Source organism: Annulohypoxylon maeteangense (assembly GCF_022496945.1).
Source record: "Annulohypoxylon maeteangense strain CBS 123835 unplaced genomic scaffold GGS22scaffold_9, whole genome shotgun sequence".
In the NCBI taxonomy this organism is placed as follows: domain Eukaryota; kingdom Fungi; phylum Ascomycota; class Sordariomycetes; order Xylariales; family Hypoxylaceae; genus Annulohypoxylon; species Annulohypoxylon maeteangense.
This window is the reverse complement of record NW_025953256.1, coordinates 549,734-567,430: the sequence shown is the minus strand read 5'-3', so window position 1 is coordinate 567,430 and position 17,697 is coordinate 549,734. Positions and strand designations below refer to the sequence as shown.

The 17,697-nt window shown below is 50.0% G+C and overlaps 7 protein-coding genes across 7 annotated transcripts; 4 read left to right on the top strand and 3 right to left on the bottom strand.

The window, feature by feature from the left end:
* Positions 1-99: 99 nt before the first annotated feature.
* GGS22DRAFT_145684 (BING4CT-domain-containing protein) lies at positions 100-2,056 on the top strand. Its single transcript, XM_047958877.1, has 2 exons — positions 100-811; positions 868-2,056. Exons 1-2 carry the CDS (start codon positions 119-121, stop codon positions 1,837-1,839), a joined length of 1,665 nt encoding a protein of 554 aa, XP_047818515.1. The 5' UTR covers positions 100-118; the 3' UTR covers positions 1,840-2,056.
* A 433-nt stretch (positions 2,057-2,489) lies between these two features.
* On the top strand, positions 2,490-5,542 carry GGS22DRAFT_145673 (root hair defective 3 GTP-binding protein). The gene is made up of 4 exons (XM_047958875.1): positions 2,490-2,770; positions 2,863-3,291; positions 3,356-5,106; positions 5,167-5,542. Exons 1-4 carry the CDS (start codon positions 2,679-2,681, stop codon positions 5,454-5,456), a joined length of 2,562 nt encoding a protein of 853 aa, XP_047818514.1. The 5' UTR covers positions 2,490-2,678; the 3' UTR covers positions 5,457-5,542.
* Positions 5,543-6,844, bottom strand: GGS22DRAFT_145674 (ribonuclease H2 subunit A). Its single transcript, XM_047958876.1, has one exon. The coding sequence runs from the start codon at positions 6,688-6,690 to the stop codon at positions 5,629-5,631; it is 1,062 nt and encodes a 353-aa protein (XP_047818513.1). The 5' UTR covers positions 6,691-6,844; the 3' UTR covers positions 5,543-5,628.
* A 379-nt stretch (positions 6,845-7,223) lies between these two features.
* Positions 7,224-9,392, top strand: GGS22DRAFT_188887 (Mif2/CENP-C like-domain-containing protein; the record flags this gene model as incomplete). Its single annotated transcript, XM_047964776.1, has 4 exons — positions 7,224-7,306; positions 7,363-7,532; positions 7,598-9,208; positions 9,283-9,392. The coding sequence occupies 4 exons, from the start codon at positions 7,224-7,226 to the stop codon at positions 9,390-9,392; spliced, it is 1,974 nt and encodes a 657-aa protein (XP_047818512.1).
* An 866-nt stretch (positions 9,393-10,258) lies between these two features.
* On the bottom strand, positions 10,259-13,306 carry GGS22DRAFT_145666 (RNA12 protein-domain-containing protein). Its single transcript, XM_047958874.1, has 2 exons — positions 12,736-13,306; positions 10,259-12,667 (listed from the first exon to the last, which is right to left on the bottom strand). The coding sequence occupies exons 1-2, from the start codon at positions 12,941-12,943 to the stop codon at positions 10,317-10,319; spliced, it is 2,559 nt and encodes an 852-aa protein (XP_047818511.1). The 5' UTR covers positions 12,944-13,306; the 3' UTR covers positions 10,259-10,316.
* On the top strand, positions 13,194-14,668 carry GGS22DRAFT_164072 (uncharacterized protein). The gene has a single exon (XM_047961475.1). It carries the CDS (start codon positions 13,671-13,673, stop codon positions 14,451-14,453), a length of 783 nt encoding a protein of 260 aa, XP_047818510.1. The 5' UTR covers positions 13,194-13,670; the 3' UTR covers positions 14,454-14,668.
* Positions 14,669-14,784: 116 nt separating this feature from the next.
* GGS22DRAFT_164071 (heat shock protein 70 family) lies at positions 14,785-17,356 on the bottom strand. The gene has a single exon (XM_047961474.1). It carries the CDS (start codon positions 16,971-16,973, stop codon positions 15,015-15,017), a length of 1,959 nt encoding a protein of 652 aa, XP_047818509.1. The 5' UTR covers positions 16,974-17,356; the 3' UTR covers positions 14,785-15,014.
* Positions 17,357-17,697: the final 341 nt, after the last annotated feature.

Here is a 17,697-nt window from a genome sequence, read left to right as displayed (position 1 = left end):
AGCTTGGCATTCATTGGTCGATCTTACAATATTGAACTTGCAAATTACAAACTTTCAATTCTTTACTTCTTACACGTCGCGCATCGCCCCCTCATGAATAATAGATTCAGGGGCTAAGATGGAGGTCGATACTACACCTGTCGACAAGTCGAGCAAGACGAAATTCGACAATGACGCCCGTGTTGTCAAGCGAACTAGAACGGAACTCGTTTCGAAAGAAGAGCGAGAGAAACGTCGGCGACTAAAGGAGGCGCAACGAGACTACGGGCGAGGGAAAAAAGTCAATGTTAAGGGAATTAAGGATAAGAAACTGCGAAGCAATCTCAAGTCCCTTGAAAACAAATATCAAGAGGCTACGATTAAGGCGAAAGATGCCGAAATACTTCTCGAGAATACCAGCGGTTTCTTAGAGCCCGAACACGAATTGGAACGAACATACAGAGTGCGACAGGATGATATACAGGACGAAGTCTCTGCCGAGTCAGCAAAGAAGCGATTCGAACTGAAACTTGATCAATTTGGACCCTACGTTTTCGAGTATTCGCGAACCGGCCGAGAGTTATTGCTAGGAGGACGTAGAGGTCATGTTGCTACTATGGATTGGCGCGAAGGAAAACTCGGATGCGAACTTCAACTTAGAGAAACCGTCCGAGACGTACAGTGGCTTCATAATAACCAGTTTTTTGCTGTGGCGCAGAAGAAGCACGTTTACATATATGACCGTCAAGGAGTCGAAGTCCATTGTTTGAGGAAACACCAAGAAGTGACCCATATGGAATTCTTACCATACCATTTCCTATTGGCAACTTTGGTGAGTTTTGTTGACTGTACTACGCTTGGCTCAATAATTACTGACCACGAGATTAGGGCATGTCTGGCTTCCTCAAATATCAAGACGTATCTACCGGTCAACTCGTGACAGAAATACCAACAAAACTTGGGGCCCCGGTCTCTCTCGCCCAAAATCCTTACAACGCAGTCTTGCATACTGGACACCAAAATGGGACTGTCACATTGTGGTCTCCGAACTCCCCCGAGCCGTTGGTGAAGCTGTTAGCGCACAAAGGACCTGTCCGATCTTTGGCTATTGATAGAGAAGGTAGATACATGGTATCGGCGGGACAAGACTGTAAGATGGCTGTATGGGATATAAGAATGTTCAAGGAGGTCAACAACTACTTTACGCGCCAGCCGGCCTCATCTATTGCAATATCAGATCGAGGGTTGACTGCAGTAGGGTGGGGAACGAAAACGACCATTTGGAAGGGCCTCTATTCAAAGCATGCAGCCGAGCAGGAAAAGGTCCAAAGTCCGTACATGGCTTGGGGCGGTGAAGGGAAGCGCATCGAACGCGTTCGCTGGTGTCCATTCGAGGATATTCTCGGATTGGGCCATGACGAGGGCTTTTCGTCGATCATTGTACCAGGTGCAGGAGAACCCAACTTTGATGCTCTCGAAGTAAATCCATTCGAGACTGCCAAACAGCGACAAGAAACCGAGGTCAAGTCGCTGCTGAACAAGTTGCAGCCCGAGATGATCGCGTTGGATCCGAACTTTATCGGAAATCTGGATCTACGTTCCGATAAGCAGCGCCAAGCGGAGAAAGATCTCGACGCTAAACCAGTGGATATCGAAACAGAAATTAGAAACAGGGCTCGCGGGAAGAACAGTGCACTACGGAAATACCTGAGAAAGCAGCGAGCCAAGAATATCATCGATGACAAGCGGCTGAAGGTTGAAGAACTCTGGAAGGAACAGCTTCAACAGCGGGAGCAGAAGCAAAAGGAGAAGGAGGTTGAGCTTGGCCCGGCTCTAGCAAGATTCGCTAAGAGAGACTAAGCAGAATATAACACGAGTTTGGGGGTGACCAATCCAACTTTGGGTTGTCGCCTTAATGTGCCATATATTGACTTCTTAGTTGGCGTTTTGATTCTGAAGAGTTGGGTGAAACAAAGGAGAATATCAACGTGGCTTGATGGTAGAGGGACCTATGTTTATACCCATAGTTGTGATGCATTGCTGAAATTCATATCGAATACTTATGTCTACCTCTTGTTGGTTCCTGCGTCGTGTTCAGAGACAACGAAACATGGTGTGACTATAAGACGATTCATTGGAAGACGAGTCCTACTTATCTGAACAGTTTGAATTACGTAGTAACTTGTTATTGATGTTTTTGATTTGTTTCTGATATGCACCTAGGTACGTTTGGTTTCTAGCTTCTATTGTTGAGCTGGCAAACCTGATAATTACATTTACATGAATATTGGCTAACTGAAAACAACTCATATGTGACGGTTGGTCGAGTTGGTGGTGGTTATCGAATAGTTACATTTGTGCATGTGCATTAGCCAGCTGACATCATTTATTCCGTTAAGCTCCCTCCATTGGTGCATGTGCCACTGGCAGAGTGGCGCCTGTCACTGTTTTTTAGAGTTCTTAACAGCTGTTGAATTGAGTTGTCCAATCAGATTATATAAAGGTTCAAGGTTAGTCTTGACTAGGGAGATCCTTGTCGCCTCGAATTGTCATTTCTACACCTACACAACTTATTAATCCCTATTCTTTCCTTGCTTTCGTATTCGAATGATGCTAGGAGATGGCCATCTTTTCCCTTGATTGATAACTTGGAACTTGTACATATTTCGGATCGTTCTTTTAATAGCCTTTTTTCAAACATGAACGGTCATTTTTCGTCTGTCGGCGACAAGCCGACCAAAGCTCAATATGGGCACGGCATTCAAGTTATTGATGAGGATAAGGAGTTCAAGTAAGCTTCCTTGTCTTGCTATAGCTATTCGTCGATCTGACCAACTGTCGCATTGTCCTCGACACCGTTGTCGCTAACCTACGCGCTTTTAGTTCGAACATCAATTCTTACTTACATGCAACCGACGTCGCTGATGCTGGATTCAACTACCACCTAATATCCGTCTTCGGTTCCCAGTCTACTGGCAAATCTACGCTTCTCAACAATCTTTTTGGTACCGAGTTCAATGTAATGTCCGAAAGTGAACGACGTCAAACCACGAAAGGAATATGGATGTCAAAGAACAAAAAGGGGTCTATGGCCGACAACATTCTCGTTATGGACGTAGAGGGTACCGATGGCCGAGAAAGGGGTGAAGACCAGGATTTCGAAAGAAAGAGTGCACTGTTCGCCCTAGCAACTAGTGAAGTGCTTATCGTCAACATCTGGGAGCACCAAGTCGGATTATACCAGGGAGCCAACATGGGTCTATTGAAAACTGTTTTCGAAGTCAATCTCCAACTATTCTTGAAGGATAAACAGTAAGTCTAAAAGGGACCGAGCGGATACCCCGGGCTGAGGACAAGGCTAATGTTGCACATCTAGATCTACGCCCAGATCCCTCCTGTTCTTCGTCATCCGCGACCACATCGGTCACACTCCCCTGTCGAATCTTCGAAACACCCTAATTCAAGATCTCACTAAGATCTGGTCCTCGATCTCTAAGCCCACCGGTCATGAGAAATCGCGTATAGAAGATTACTTCGACTTTGCATTCGCTGCGCTACCCCATAAAATCTTACAACCTGATAAATTCGAAAGCGAGGTCAAAAACTTGGGAGGCAGGTTCGTCGCTGGGAACCGGAACTCTAAGACTCAGTTAGAACATGGCGAACAGGAGCTCGCGGGAGGCGTCTTTTTGCCCGAATACCACCGAAGGATTCCCGCCGACGGTTTCTCTCATTACGCAGAGGGTATCTGGGACCAGATCGTGAACAACAAGGATCTTGATTTGCCAACGCAGCAGGAACTTCTAGCTCAGTTCCGATGTGACGAGATCTCACGAGAAGTTTTAATAACCTTCGACGAAGCAATCAGCCCGTTAGAGGAGCAGCAAGCAGATGCGACCCGTAGCGGTAAACCAATTGTCCTGCCGAATCTCGGTAGCACGGGTAGTGCAACTAGAGAAAAATGCGTCAAGTCCTTTGAAGTACAAGCCAGTCGATACCATAAGAAGGTTTACTCTCTCAAACGAACCGACTTGGAGACCAAGATCGACCAGCGTCTCAAAGCACTGTATCAGGGCCAGCTATCCTCTCTTCATAAAACTGGTGTGACTACGTTCAGCGATGATGTATCCAGCGCCGTGAAAGCGGGTCAGAAGTCCGGCGGCGCCTACGAATTTGCTGAAATTGTGGAAACGGCGAAGGTCAAATCTCTAGAGATATTCAGGAAGGAGGCGCAGGGTCTAGCAATTCCAGACGTGCCATGGACCAACTTTAAACCTCAATATGTCCTCTTTGAGAAGGAGCTCGATCAGGTCAGCTCTCGCTTGCGAAAGGAAGAGATGCGAAGACTGGCGACTCGAGTCGAACGTTGGGTCAAATCTCGTCTAGGAGACTCCGTCGGACTCGAGTTCAACAAGCTAGGATCGGGGCGGGGAGGATCCGGAGCTCCCGAGACCGGCGAAAAGCCAGCTACCGAGAAAGATCTCTGGGATCGTATCTGGAACCTCTTTACATCTATCGTCAAGGATGCCGAGAGTCGGTTCGCAGAAAGAGCCAAGAGTTTTGAAGCAAGCGAGGAAGAGGTCCAGGTCGGATTATGGCGTCTTCGAAGGAAGAGCTGGGTAGCACTCCGAGAGAAAATTGAGGAAGAAGTGATGGAGGGCAACATCCTCCTAAAGCTTCGAGAGAACTTCGAGGATAAGTTCCGCTACGACGAAGCGGGTGTTCCTCGAATATGGCGACCTGCTGATGATATCGAGGGCATCTACACGCGCGCTCGAGAATCAACGCTAACTCTCATTCCGCTCCTTTCCAAGTTTAAACTTCTTACAACTTCCTCTCCACCAGACCTAGAGGAGTTTATTGGCCATCAACCTCCTGGTGTGGAGCCGGAGGATGAGGACGATCTTGCACCGATTGGTGGTATTGACGAAGAAGATGGAAAGAGCTTCGAAGAAGAAGTGACCGTTCTGAGCGAAGCCAAACGTCAAGATCTAGTAGTCCGATTCAAGAAGACTGCCGACGGCGTATATTTGGAGGCCAAACGAAGTGCCATTGGTGGAATTACACAAGTCCCTTTGTATTTCTACGGATTACTATTGGTGTTGGGGTGGAACGAGATTCTAGCTGGTAAGTCCCTTTACACAGTAACCGTCACAACTATTACTGTGCTGTGCTAACTTTCAATAGTCTTACGCAACCCTATTTTGTTCATGTTGCTCATCGTTATGGCTGGCGGTCTCTATATATCATATAGCCTCAACCTCCTAGGCCCCATGATGCAGATGAGCAGTGCGGCGTGGAACCAAGCAATCGACATCGGCAAGGAGCGCCTCCGCGACTTCCTCGCGAATAACGATACCGCTAGGCAAGCTATCGGAATGCGAGGTCGGGACAGCGACTCGATCAGCATGGACACCCTAGACAGCAGGGGCAAGAAGCAGTCGCGAGCAGCCTCAGCCGATGAGGACGATCTTTAGTAGAATTGCGTGTCATTCATAAAAACAATAGGGGGGTAGGATATAGTAGTAAAAGGCACTTCCCATCGGATAATTCCCTAATCAATAGACACTGATTTATAACAAATACCCCATCCAAACACCGTGATCCATGCTCATGCGATAATATCATCCCAACATTTCAGACTTTAACTCAAAAAGCTTCTAGGCCCGCTGGCGTCCCAAACCACGTCCCCAACTCATCTGCCTCTTTATCCTTATCGGCGAAGTAATCCGTAAGCCGACTATTCTCATCATCCTCATCGACCGGCCAGTCGACCTTAACACCCTCCTTCGTCTCTAACATATTCTTCGCCGTCCCCCAGCTAAACCGACACTCCGGCCCCCACCCGAACACGGGGTGCATGTTCCGCCGCAACCACGTCACACACCGCACATCAGACGGATATCCCGACCCCCAGCTCAGCTCCTCCGCCTCCTCTTCGTCCGCGATCGTGTTGCCCTTCTCCGCTAACCCGGCTAACGCTCGCGCTTCATACAGCGTTTCTAACGCGGCGTCCCGCGTTACCTTCGCACACACACTGGCCGCGCTGACGCATGGGTACAGGCTATCCGCCTTCTTCGCCACTGTGATCCGCGTCGTGGGGAACACGCGCGCGAGCTTCGCTTGGTAGGATGCCGGGGGCCCGACGGTGTCGACGTAGATCTCGCGGACGTTGACGCCGCGGTCGAAGACGCCTTGGATCAGGGTTATCGTTGCGTCCAGCGCTTGCGCGTTGAGGTTGTATGGCGCGGCGGTGCTGGGTCGCTGCATGTTGGCTCCGAGGTCCCGGGCTGAGAGGCACGATACGGCCCATCCGCAGGTGGAGTGCAGGTCTGTTGAGGGGGTGCACAGGGTTTGCATTAGGGAGGAGCGGACGGTGGCGGTTAGGACTTTGGAGTCGTCGAAGTGGTGGGTTTCTTTGAGGAGGGTGTCGGAGGAGGTTAGCGGCAGGTAGAAGACTCCGTAGACCATGGGGCCGAGGACCGGGCCGCGGCCGGCTTCGTCGACGCCGAGGACGCAGGGGGTTCCGGCTTGGGGTTTGTCTGTTGTGGATGAGGGGTCTGAGGGGAGGAGGGACGGGGGGACGGGGGAGAAGTGTGTGTATGTTTCGCCGGCGAGGGTGGCGGGCTTGTGGATGGAGGGCGGTACAAAGATGTCGGTTGCTGGGGTTTCGAGGGCTATGTTGCCCTCGTCCATTTCTATATCTTCCATGTTGTTTGAGGAATTGGTGTTGGAAGGGTCGTTGTTTCTGAGTTAAGGATATAATTCAAGTAGCTTAAAGATGCCTGAGTATTCTGTACACCGATACTTGAATATAAACCGAATTATCGAGGCAGAATGTCAAAAATCTAAGTCGAAGCTGTTTCTAGAAAACGCGTGGGTAGCTGCCAAGCGCGTTCTAGTATATACCTAAGTACCGCAGTACCTTAATGTTCGGGAATTTTAGCCAATGGCAAAAGGCGTACGAGAGATCCGCTCCATAAAAACTGGTAGGGTCGTGCAGTCAATCATTGGCAACAACCGGGAAGGCACAAGTGATCGAGAAAGTAAACATCAACGCTATTCCCCGCCCATAATTCTTGGTTTTCTTATTTCCCTATTTACTTTCGCGTTTATCGGATTCGATTTTAGATGCGCCCCTCATCGACATCTACGAAACTTTCCGTATTATCTAATTGTCGCTCGACCAATTGATAAACTATACTGACCCGGATACCGTACCGCTACCGCTAGCAGCCGTCGCTATGCCGCCGAAGCAACAGTCGTCGCAGCGGCGCACCACGCAGTCGCAAAACGAAGCGGTCTACGATTTAGGAAAACAGGGAAGGTATTTACGATACTGCGCTTAGCCGATTTGAATCGAAACTGATGTATAGGTCGTAGGAAAACGGGTCTTACGCTTGCAGAGCGCGAACGCGACGAACATGGCTTTGAAAATGTCGATGCACTATTTTCATCGCCCGAGAAAGACGTCAATAACGTCACGGTCAATGGAATTAATAGACGGGGCCATGACGAGATCGACGAGGAACAGACTATGGAAATCGACGATGGTAAGCCGCGCATGATCTAAAACTTGGCTCCATCCCTGATTTTGCTCACTGATCTCCTATAATAGAATCTCAAATGGGACCAGCTACAATCATGAGGCAGCGTCACAATCGCCCCTCGCTACCACGCGCCAGATCTCCTCTAAAGACACACTTACAGTCACCAGCACGCCAAAATCCGCACCTAGGGCCTACTTCCTCGCCTGCTCGAGGTTCTATCGTCACCGCACCCGAACATAGCGCTTCAAAAACGGTCAACCGAAGACTAGACTTTTCCAAGGGTCCTCAAAGTAGATTGAACCCTCAAGTAAATGGCGCCTCGAAAGTGAACGGCGCGAAAGGCCGGCCTGGAAAACTTACCAATGGTCATTCTCGAACCCAAGATTCTGACGAGGAAGACGATGCTATTTTAAGGGGCAGACGAAACCCACCTCTGGAGGAAGAAGGGGATGAAGAGCAAGACGAAGGCCTGGAGGAGTATATGCAAGGTGTTGATGCTGGCGGCGACTACATGGATTTAGAAGAAGATCAAGACGACGCTCCTATAGAACCCGAGCCAGAGCCGGAGCCTGAAGAAGAGGAACTAGAGCCTACCCCACCGACTAAGAAGCGCAGAGGCCGCAAACCAAAGTCACCTGTTGTTGTACAAGAGGAAGAGGGAGATTCTTCAACAGCGTCTGCGCGAAGTATAGAAGCCGAAGTTCAGCCCGCCAAAAAGCAACGCGGACGTCCGGCGAAGGGAGCACAGTCGAAGAAATCACCAGAACCCGCGGAACAACCTACTAAGCGAAGAAGATCCGAAAGAAATTCAGGGAGCAGCAACGTCGAGGAACAAGGAGAAGAAGAACAGGAGAACAATGTCGAAGAGAGGGAGACAAAGCGCCAACGAAACGACAAGAAAGAGGCTAAGGCTGCTTTGTCGAAGCCAACCGCAACAAAGGAGAAAGGGAAGCCAGGTCGCAAAAGGAAATCATCTGGAATAGGTGTCGACGAACCCGTCGTCCAACGCGGTCCTCCTCTTCCCAAAGGTCGCGGACTCGTCACATTACATCGCGAAGAGGAAGATAACATGCGCACTACACGATCAGGCCGTCACTCTTACCGGCCCATACAATATTGGAAGGGTGAACGTGTCATATACGATGATGCGGGACAGGATATCTTCGAAGACAAGAAACAGCGTTTCGTAATACCAAGCGTAGCAGGCGTCATACGCAAAACCGATAGCTATACCGAACCACGAAAACGTCGTCCCGGACGCCCTTCCAAGGGAGGCGCAAAGAAGGGTCGCCCATCCGTAATAGAAGAGGAAGATGTGGAGCGCGACGACTGGGAGTACGACCCCGGGCGCGTGACCGGCGAATGTATATTCTGGCAGCCGGACCAAGAAGCCCAACCGGATGACGGGGATTTGGTGGTGGCAGAGGAAGAGCTGGCGATATCGGAGGCGGCCATACAGCTCAAGGATATCAAGGACGCGACGTTTCGGTTTGCTAAGACGCTGACGATGCCGTTCTTCGGATCGGGTATCGTGGATATGCCACCCGGGGCGGAAAAGCGGACGAAGAACTCGCGGAAGATGCAGATGGTTTTCTTCGTGCACTCCGGTAGTGTGGAGGTTACGGTCGCGCAGACGGAGTTTAGGATCGGCAAGGGTGGCATGTGGTTCGTTCCTAGAGGTATGTTGATTCTTTATCTTGAAATTATGCTTATTCGGAGATCGGACGGAAGTGCTAACTTGTTTTAATTTTAGGAAACCACTACAGTATATTAAACGACAGCCCCATACCAGCACGAATCTTCTTCGCGCAAGGCTGCGAGATGGCCGCTATGCCGGAAGGCTTCGAAGGGACGCAAGAATAGTCTTCCTTGTCGACCTAGCCTTCAGCGCAGCCATCACATATTTCTCTCTACGTAGTCACGAAATGGAACAAGGAGAGGGATTTCCTATAGAATCGGACGGCATCGCTTACCTGCCTGCTTGTTTGCTTATTACCTCCCGAAATTATAATGTCAAGGAGTCCGGTCGCCCGGGGCGGTTTCGAATCCTGTATGTCTCGGATACCTAAGGCGGCATTGCATCATCGTCATCATCACTGCTTATTCCTTTTTCCGCTCATGCGGGTTCCCGCCGATCACACACACCACACACACCTCCCCCGGCGTCAAAGATTTTTGCTCTTTCCCAGATGGAGTTGAAGGGTGTAGGGATGTATGGATGGGCTTTTTTTCTAGGTGTATCTATTACGCCAGGAGTTGCTTTCCGCCCTATCTAGATTGGTAGGGAACGCTTCTCGCTTGGCTGGCAAGGGTTGAGAGCTTCCTGCTCGAAATTACCTACTGTACGTGGTTGTTGGTCGTTATCTATGATACCAAATTAAAAGTTTTCTTCATTTGCTCAGCTCATACGTTTTTTTCTGCTTCCTGGTGGTTTTTGCTTGCTACGTGTTTTATGCACTTAAGACTAGAGTAGATGTAGATGGGTGACGAGTCCGGACTAAGACTGCTCCGAGTATGAACTCGTCTGTTCGTTGTTGTAAAATGTGATCAAGTCATTGTATACCTGACTCTAGTAATGAGTTTGAGTTGGGTATCGAATTATTACAACCAACCCCCCTCCTGCCTGCCTACCGCCATTTTAACCCACCATCCGTACATATACCTATAAAACAGCCCTCATCACCCCCCCTTTTGCTTTTCCCAACCCCCCAACCCCTTTATCGATTTTTGCTTTTTACAAACCCCATCCATCAAGCCCACTTCCTACCTAGGACCTAGGTACCTACCCTAATACTCCGTCCCCAAAACCTTCTTCAACGCCCCAATCTCCCTCTCAAACCCCTCGATCCGTCTCTGCGCCGCCTCCAACTTACTCAGCAAATACTGCACCCTTGGCCCCGTCTCCCGCGGCTGCTTCGGCAACGCCCCCAATAACGCCAGTTCCCCCTCCACCTTATCGATCGTCTTGCTCTCAACCTTCACGAGCTCGGTCAAAACTGCAAGATCCATCTTCGCGGCCAGCGCCTTGTCCTGCACTAGCTGCCGGAACGCGGCTTGGTACACGGGTTTCCCGGGCATGATGCACCCCGGGCGTCCGTTCGCGCTGCGCACGGTGATGAGTTCCGCGTTCGCGAGACCTTCGAGCGCGGACTCGCCGTCGGGGGCCGTGGTCGAGGACGCGAAGGTGTTGTGCAGCAGGACTTCGTTGTACCGGAGGCCGTCGCTGGCGGTGGTGGCGGAGAGCGATTTCACGAGGTGCCAGGCTTGTTCTACGGACCAGGCGTGCTCGCCGTCGTGGGTGGCTTTGCCGGGGAGCAGGAACATCTTGAGGATCTCGGACGCGGATTGCTCGGTTATTTCTGCGACGGCTTGTTTGGGGCTTTGACCGGCTTTTAGACGACGGGCTAGGGATTCGAGGTCTGTTAGGCGGCCGCCGAGGATGTCGATGCTGGCGTCGAGGTCGGTTAGGTCGGGTTGGATTAGAGGTGACTTTTCGGTGGGTTCGTTTGTGTCTTCCTTTTTAGGCTGGTCGTCGTCGTTGTTGATGTGGCTTAAGATGAAGCGTTTGGAGACGTCAGGGGAGAGATCACCGAGGGCAGCCTGGCGGAAGATGCGGTCGGGTAGGAACTTAGAGAGGGACTTCGAGTAAGAGGTGTCGTTGGTTAGGAATATGACGTGGGCGATGTTAGACTGGACGAGAGCAGCGGCCCATTCGGCAATCTTTTCGTAGACGATGGTGTTAGCGTCGCCTTTGTGGAGGAAGTTGTCGATCACGACGATAGGTCTTCTCTCGGCATGTGCTTCGAGGTAAGCGTCAACAGCGAGTGAAGCATCCGAATCATTCTTGCTGCGGTTGGAAACACCGATTTCTGTAAGGGCGCTGGCAGTTGTCTGTAGGATCTTCTGGATTTGCGATTCCAAGGTCTCGGAGAAACCGGCTTTTACACCAGTCGTACTCTGTACAGCTAGTTCGACCATGCTGCTAACATTATTCGCCCAGGAGAAGATAGGACGGTAACCAACGGAGGCAGCCATGTTCTTGATCGTTGCTGATTCGCCCCTAGCTTCTACGATTTTCTTACAATCGATGACAAGGACATTGCTTCTTCCCTTCAAAGCTTGATCTAGCACTAGTTCTTCCTTGCCAGAACCGCGAGGTCCTTGGACGACAATGAAGGTCCCAGTGGTTTCCAAGAGCCATTTCTGGATCTCATCGATCAAGTCTTTCCGGTGAGTCCAAAGTGCATTCAACCCTGCCTGATCTGCTTTCTCCTTTTTGAGACTCAAGATGTCAAATGTTCGTTGTCGAAGCCATCTGTACACTCTGCTGTTGCTGAGGCGGTATTTTTGAGTGACGTGAGCTTTGACGAAGAATGATCGGATTGGATCGAATATGATAACGGTGAGACCAGTCAGTAGTGCAACTACAACAGGAATAACAATTCTCGGGTGGCTTGATATCCACTCCCAGAACCGATGTGGCTTTGTCCGCTGTTCATAAGACATCTGAAGCTTTGTCCCTAGCTTGCCTCCACCAAGATTTTCCGGTACGATGAAGCCATGCAAGCAATTTCGTGCCATAATGGCATCTCTTACTAGGGCAAAGTCGACATAGGAATATCGTGGAAGGACCTTAGAATCCCACGGCTGTGAACTAATCTCAGCGATCTTACCATATTTACGGAATAAGCTGTACAAGGTCTCTTGTGATAGTTCAACTGCTTGTTCACCGGGAACCTTGGGGACAAACTCAACCCTTAGTCGATCGTTAGGGAATCTATGTAGATCCTCTAGCCACGGGATACCGTGGACCAATCCAGCCTGAACCCCTCTCCAAAGGCTAAAAATTGGCTTCACGGGTTTCTCCTTTAGAGATTTAGTGATAGTTGTTTCGATCTCTTGAACAGATACGTTGGATGGATAGGTGAATTTGACAAATGCACCACCATCCTTCAGACGAGGTAGTATTTCCGTGATCTTGACTGGAGCTGTCTCAGGAATGGCACGCTTGACTAGATTAATTGGATCAAGTAAACCTAGAGACGAGCTTTCAAATCTCTCCATCAATTTGGAGAGATCTTCGTCAGGACCCCTCCATGGCGCTCGTAACAAACCGGAAAGTTTCAGGGGAAACAAATCTGCATGATGTGATCAGCCATTTACTCAAACTTAGAACATGAACATAGGCAATCATAGGCAATCATACTATCGATCCACAGAATAGACTCATTCGGGGCTGCGTCGATATGTCCACTCTTCCCTTCCCCCGTTGTGGTACTTTCCCAAGCTCTCAGTGCTGGGGTCCATCTTAGCTGGTAACGTGGGGTGACGATGGGTCTAGACCTAAGGATTGAGCTTGGAGTTCTCAAGCCAGGCAAGTTCCTGGGGCAGGAACTCGCGAATCGTGAGATCATTGTTCAGTAAATTCAAAGCAGTACCCCATGCTTATAGGTTATAGGATATAGGAAGCAAGAAAAAAAGAATATTTTGAAGATTGCGTAAGGATTTATTGGTATTAGTGCTCGGTTAGCTCTTCTCATTTCCTATAGGCCGATGAGGTCATCGTGGATATTTCGGGTAGCTTTGCGTATTTGAGTAGCCACAATTGGAGGGGAAGAGGGACAACTGTGCCACAAAGGTCAAGCCACACTACATATTTCGCCGGAAAGAGCTTGAAGTCTAAAGTAAGGGAAAAGAGAAAGAGCAATCGACGAGGATATCAAGGTACAACGGGTTATACGAATTCCCCAAAGTATCCTCGATTGTCGAATCCTTGCATATCCGAGGTCACAGTATCAGACCATTTCGTACGTCCGTAAGAGGTTAATCATACCACAATCCGGTCCGTAATCAGCGACTTTGTCATTGGTCAACCGAAAAAACGCATCACCTTCAAGGAAATATATCACGGACCAAATGCTACGATACTGATACCGCACCCCGCGTCGCTGTTAATCCCCCGCATTGATCCCTCCTGCCTTTTCGACCTTCGACTATTCTGAGCCTTTTATCGTTTTATATTCCTCAGAAGTTATTCCCTCGTTTCTGACGAAGGCATCAATTCAATTGCTCGAGTGCCAATATCCATACCTACGAATTCTTCAGCGTTCCAATTGACATACACAACACACAATAAACAAGATGGGTTGGATGTGGTCATCATCGCCATCCCCTCCCTCCAAGGGTCCCAATTCAACCTCAAACCCGTCATCAGAACCTCCCAAACCCTCATCACCGACAAAACAAGCCGAATCCGAGTACAGCGACCCCGAAATCGCCAAGTTCATGGCCCAGCTGCAAGAAGAATTCGGCAGCAAAAGCAAACCCGCCGAGCCCGCTCAACCAGCACCACCCTCCTCCTCATCCGACCCTCCTCCTTCCCAATCCTCCTCATCCCCATCCTCCTCCTCATCATGGTCCAACTACCTCTGGGGCGCCACAAAATCCACCCCCTCCCCCTCCACCTCAACCTCAACCCAACAATGGTCTCCCACCCAACTAGACCCGCTCTCCGAAGCCCTCCTCCCAACCAGCATGTCCTGCCGACAAGCCTTCGACGCCGCCTTCCACTGCAACTCTCTCGGGGGGCAATGGACGTCCGTATACCGGGAAGGCAACGTACGCACGTGTTCGGAGCACTGGGACGACTTCTGGTTCTGCATGCGCGCACGCACGCTCTCTTCTCCGCAAAAAGAGGAAGCGATCCGGGCACATTACAGGAAAAAGGAGTACGCGAAGTACTTTGCGCCGGGACGGCTGTCGAGCACGGATGTGTGGGAGACGCGGACGGAGATGGTGCAGCCGGGGAGCGTGTTTAATGAGACGTTGGAGATGCCGGATGTTAGTGATGATGAGTGGAGGAGGCAGGAGATAGAGCGGCGGAGGTTGGTGAGGGAGAGGTTGGCGGAGGAGGAGGAGGTGTAGAGGATATAATAGGGAGTGTAAGATCGATTGGACTGGACTGGACTGGGTTGGATGTGTTATAATTTGTTACGTTTTATGTACCAGTAATTACAGGCTGTAATACTCATGATGGATGAAACAGTGTATCAAAATACTACACCAACATGGAGTCGTGATAATATACAGATATAAACACCACAGAGACACGAATCCATTTCTATTTCATCTTTTCCGAGTCCATCCCTCCTAGCCTACGAAGGAATCATACACAAGACCATATGACCCTGTAGCACTCAATCAATTATTACAACATATCACAATTATCATATCACAAGAATCAAGACCATACATGTTCGTGAATTAACTTCATTGCTTCGTGTAGGAAGTAGGACTATTCCTGCCTAGAATACATCCATGCAAGTCGTAAAACCGCAACTTTTGCCCTTTATCATTACCAGTAAAAAATCTAGTAGTGCAAACCCATGAGAAATCCGAGACCGCCACTCGGTGCGTCATAACGCCACACCGATGGGAAAACGCCGGGAAGTAACAAAGACAGACAGGTCATTGAAAGGAAACCATTTAGTCAACCTCCTCGACGGTGGGGCCGTCATCCTGGGCAGCACCGGGGCCGCCAGCACCAGGGAAGCCGCCGGGGCCACCGGGTCCGCCGGGCATACCGCCAGGCATGCCACCAGCACCGCCAGCGCCGTAGAACTTCATCATGATGGGGTTGGCGATACCCTCAAGCTCCTTCTGCTTCTCTTCGTACTCCTCGCGAGTAGCTTGCTGGTTCTCGTCGAGCCAAGACACGACCTTGTCAATCTCGGCCTTGAGCTTCTCCTTGTCACCAGCGTCGAGCTTCTCGTCGACCTTGGAGTCGGACATGGTGTTTCGGAGAGAGTAAGCATAGGACTCTAGGCCGTTCTTGGCACCGATACGGCGGCCTTCAGCCTCATCTTCCTCCTTGTACTTCTCAGCCTCCGCGAGCATGCGCTCGATCTCCTCCTTGGACAGGCGGCCCTTGTCGTTGGTGATGACGATCTTGTTGGACTTTCCGGTGCCCTTCTCGACAGCGGAGACGTTCATGATTCCATTGGCATCGAGATCGAAGGTAACCTCGATTTGGGGAACACCACGGGGTGCGGGAGGGATACCAGTGAGCTCGAACTTGCCGAGCAAGCTGTTGTCCTTGGTGCGTTGACGCTCACCCTCGTAGACCTGGATAAGCACACCGGGTTGGTTGTCGGAGAAGGTGGAGAAGACCTCCGACTTCTTGGTAGGGATGGTGGTGTTACGGGGGATGAGCTTGGTCATCATACCACCGGCAGTCTCGATACCGAGAGACAACGCGGCAACATCGAGAAGAAGAATCTCGTTAGTTGACTTCGAACTAGTGTCACCAGACAGGATAGCGGCCTGGACGGCAGCACCGTATGCGACAGCCTCATCGGGGTTGATGGACTTGTTGGGCTCCTTTCCGTTGAAGTAGTCCGTGATGAGCTTCTGCACACGGGGGATACGAGTGGAACCACCGACAAGCACGATCTCATGAACCTGAGACTTGTCAATCTTCGCGTCGGCCAAGACACGGTCCACAGGCTGGATGGTGGATCGGAAGAGGTCCTGGCAAAGCTCTTCGAATCGAGCACGAGTGATCGATGTGTAGAAGTCAATACCCTCGAACAGGGAGTCGATCTCGATAGAGGTCTGGGCAGAAGAAGAAAGAGTACGCTTGGCTCGCTCGCAAGCAGTTCGGAGACGTCGTAGAGCACGAGCGTTGGTGGAGAGATCCTTCTTGTGCTTACGCTTGAACTCGTTGACGAAGTGGTTAACAAGTCGGTTGTCGAAGTCCTCACCACCCAAGTGAGTGTCACCAGCGGTAGACTTGACTTCGAAGATACCCTCCTCGATGGTTAGGAGAGAGACATCGAAGGTACCACCACCGAGATCGAAGATGAGAACGTTGCGCTCGCCCTCAGCCTTCTTGTCAAGGCCGTAGGCGATAGCAGCCGCGGTGGGCTCGTTGATAATTCGAAGAACGTTCATGCCAGAAATGAGACCAGCGTCTTTGGTGGCTTGACGTTGAGAGTCGTTGAAGTAGGCTGGCACAGTGATGACAGCGTTGGTGACGGTGCCACCTAGGTAAGACTCGGCGGTCTCACGCATCTTGGTGAGGACCATAGAGGAGATCTCCTCGGGAGTGAACTGCTTGTTTTCGCCCTTGTATTCAACCTCAATAATGGGCTTTCCGTTCTTCTCGATAACCTTGAAGGGGAAGTGCTTCATGTCTGCTTGCACCTCAGCGTCGCTGAATTTGCGACCAATCAGACGCTTAGCGTCGAAGACGGTGTTGTGGGGGTTCATTGCAACCTGGTTCTTGGCGGCATCACCGATCAGACGCTCGGTATCTGTGAAGGCAACGAACGAGGGAGTGGTTCGGTTACCCTGGTCGTTGGCGATAATCTCGATGCGGTCATCTCGAAAGACACCGACACACGAGTAGGTCGTGCCCAAGTCAATTCCGACTGCGGCAACCATGGTGAAAAAATGTGAAGAAGAATTTGAGATGTCAAAATAATAGAGGTGGGGTAATGCGGTATGTGTAGAGGAAAATGTGTGTGAAGTTGTTTTAAAAACGCAAAAGAATTATGTACCCGGATGGGGGATGGGTATCTCTAGATTTATTATGCGTTTACTCTTCAAGAGAGGAAGGAGAAGATGTTTATGTTTGAGTTTGAAGATGGAAAGAAGAAATTGTTGCTTGGGATTTGACCTGGAGTTTAATACAATTGCAAGTGGAAGCTATGGTGGGGCCAAGGAATCTTCTCGAATTGCTGGAAGACGGTACCCGCTTCTGGTACTTTCCGCCTAACATACAGATAGAAGAGAATAGTACGTTCCTGAATTCACTAGACGATAACATGTCATTTCCAGGTACCTATCCTTCTATTGTACTACCAAATTTCCTACTGAATATACCTTATAAATCAGTAACTTCAAGTTCAAAATGATCAATCACTAATTCTAGACTTTCTCAAGAGTGAAAAGATTCTACCTGTAACAGCTGCAACTGTCTGGTCAGTTCCAAATACCCACATAACCAAGATACATCCATGATTGAAGCCGTACCTACCCCGCCATAATCACCATGTTGACATCACTGCCTTCCACAGGCGGTTGCCCGGTCTATTCAGCCCGCCAAGACCCACCAAAACTTTTAACCTTGTGGACGATTTACAAAATTCAAACGAAAATTACGTAG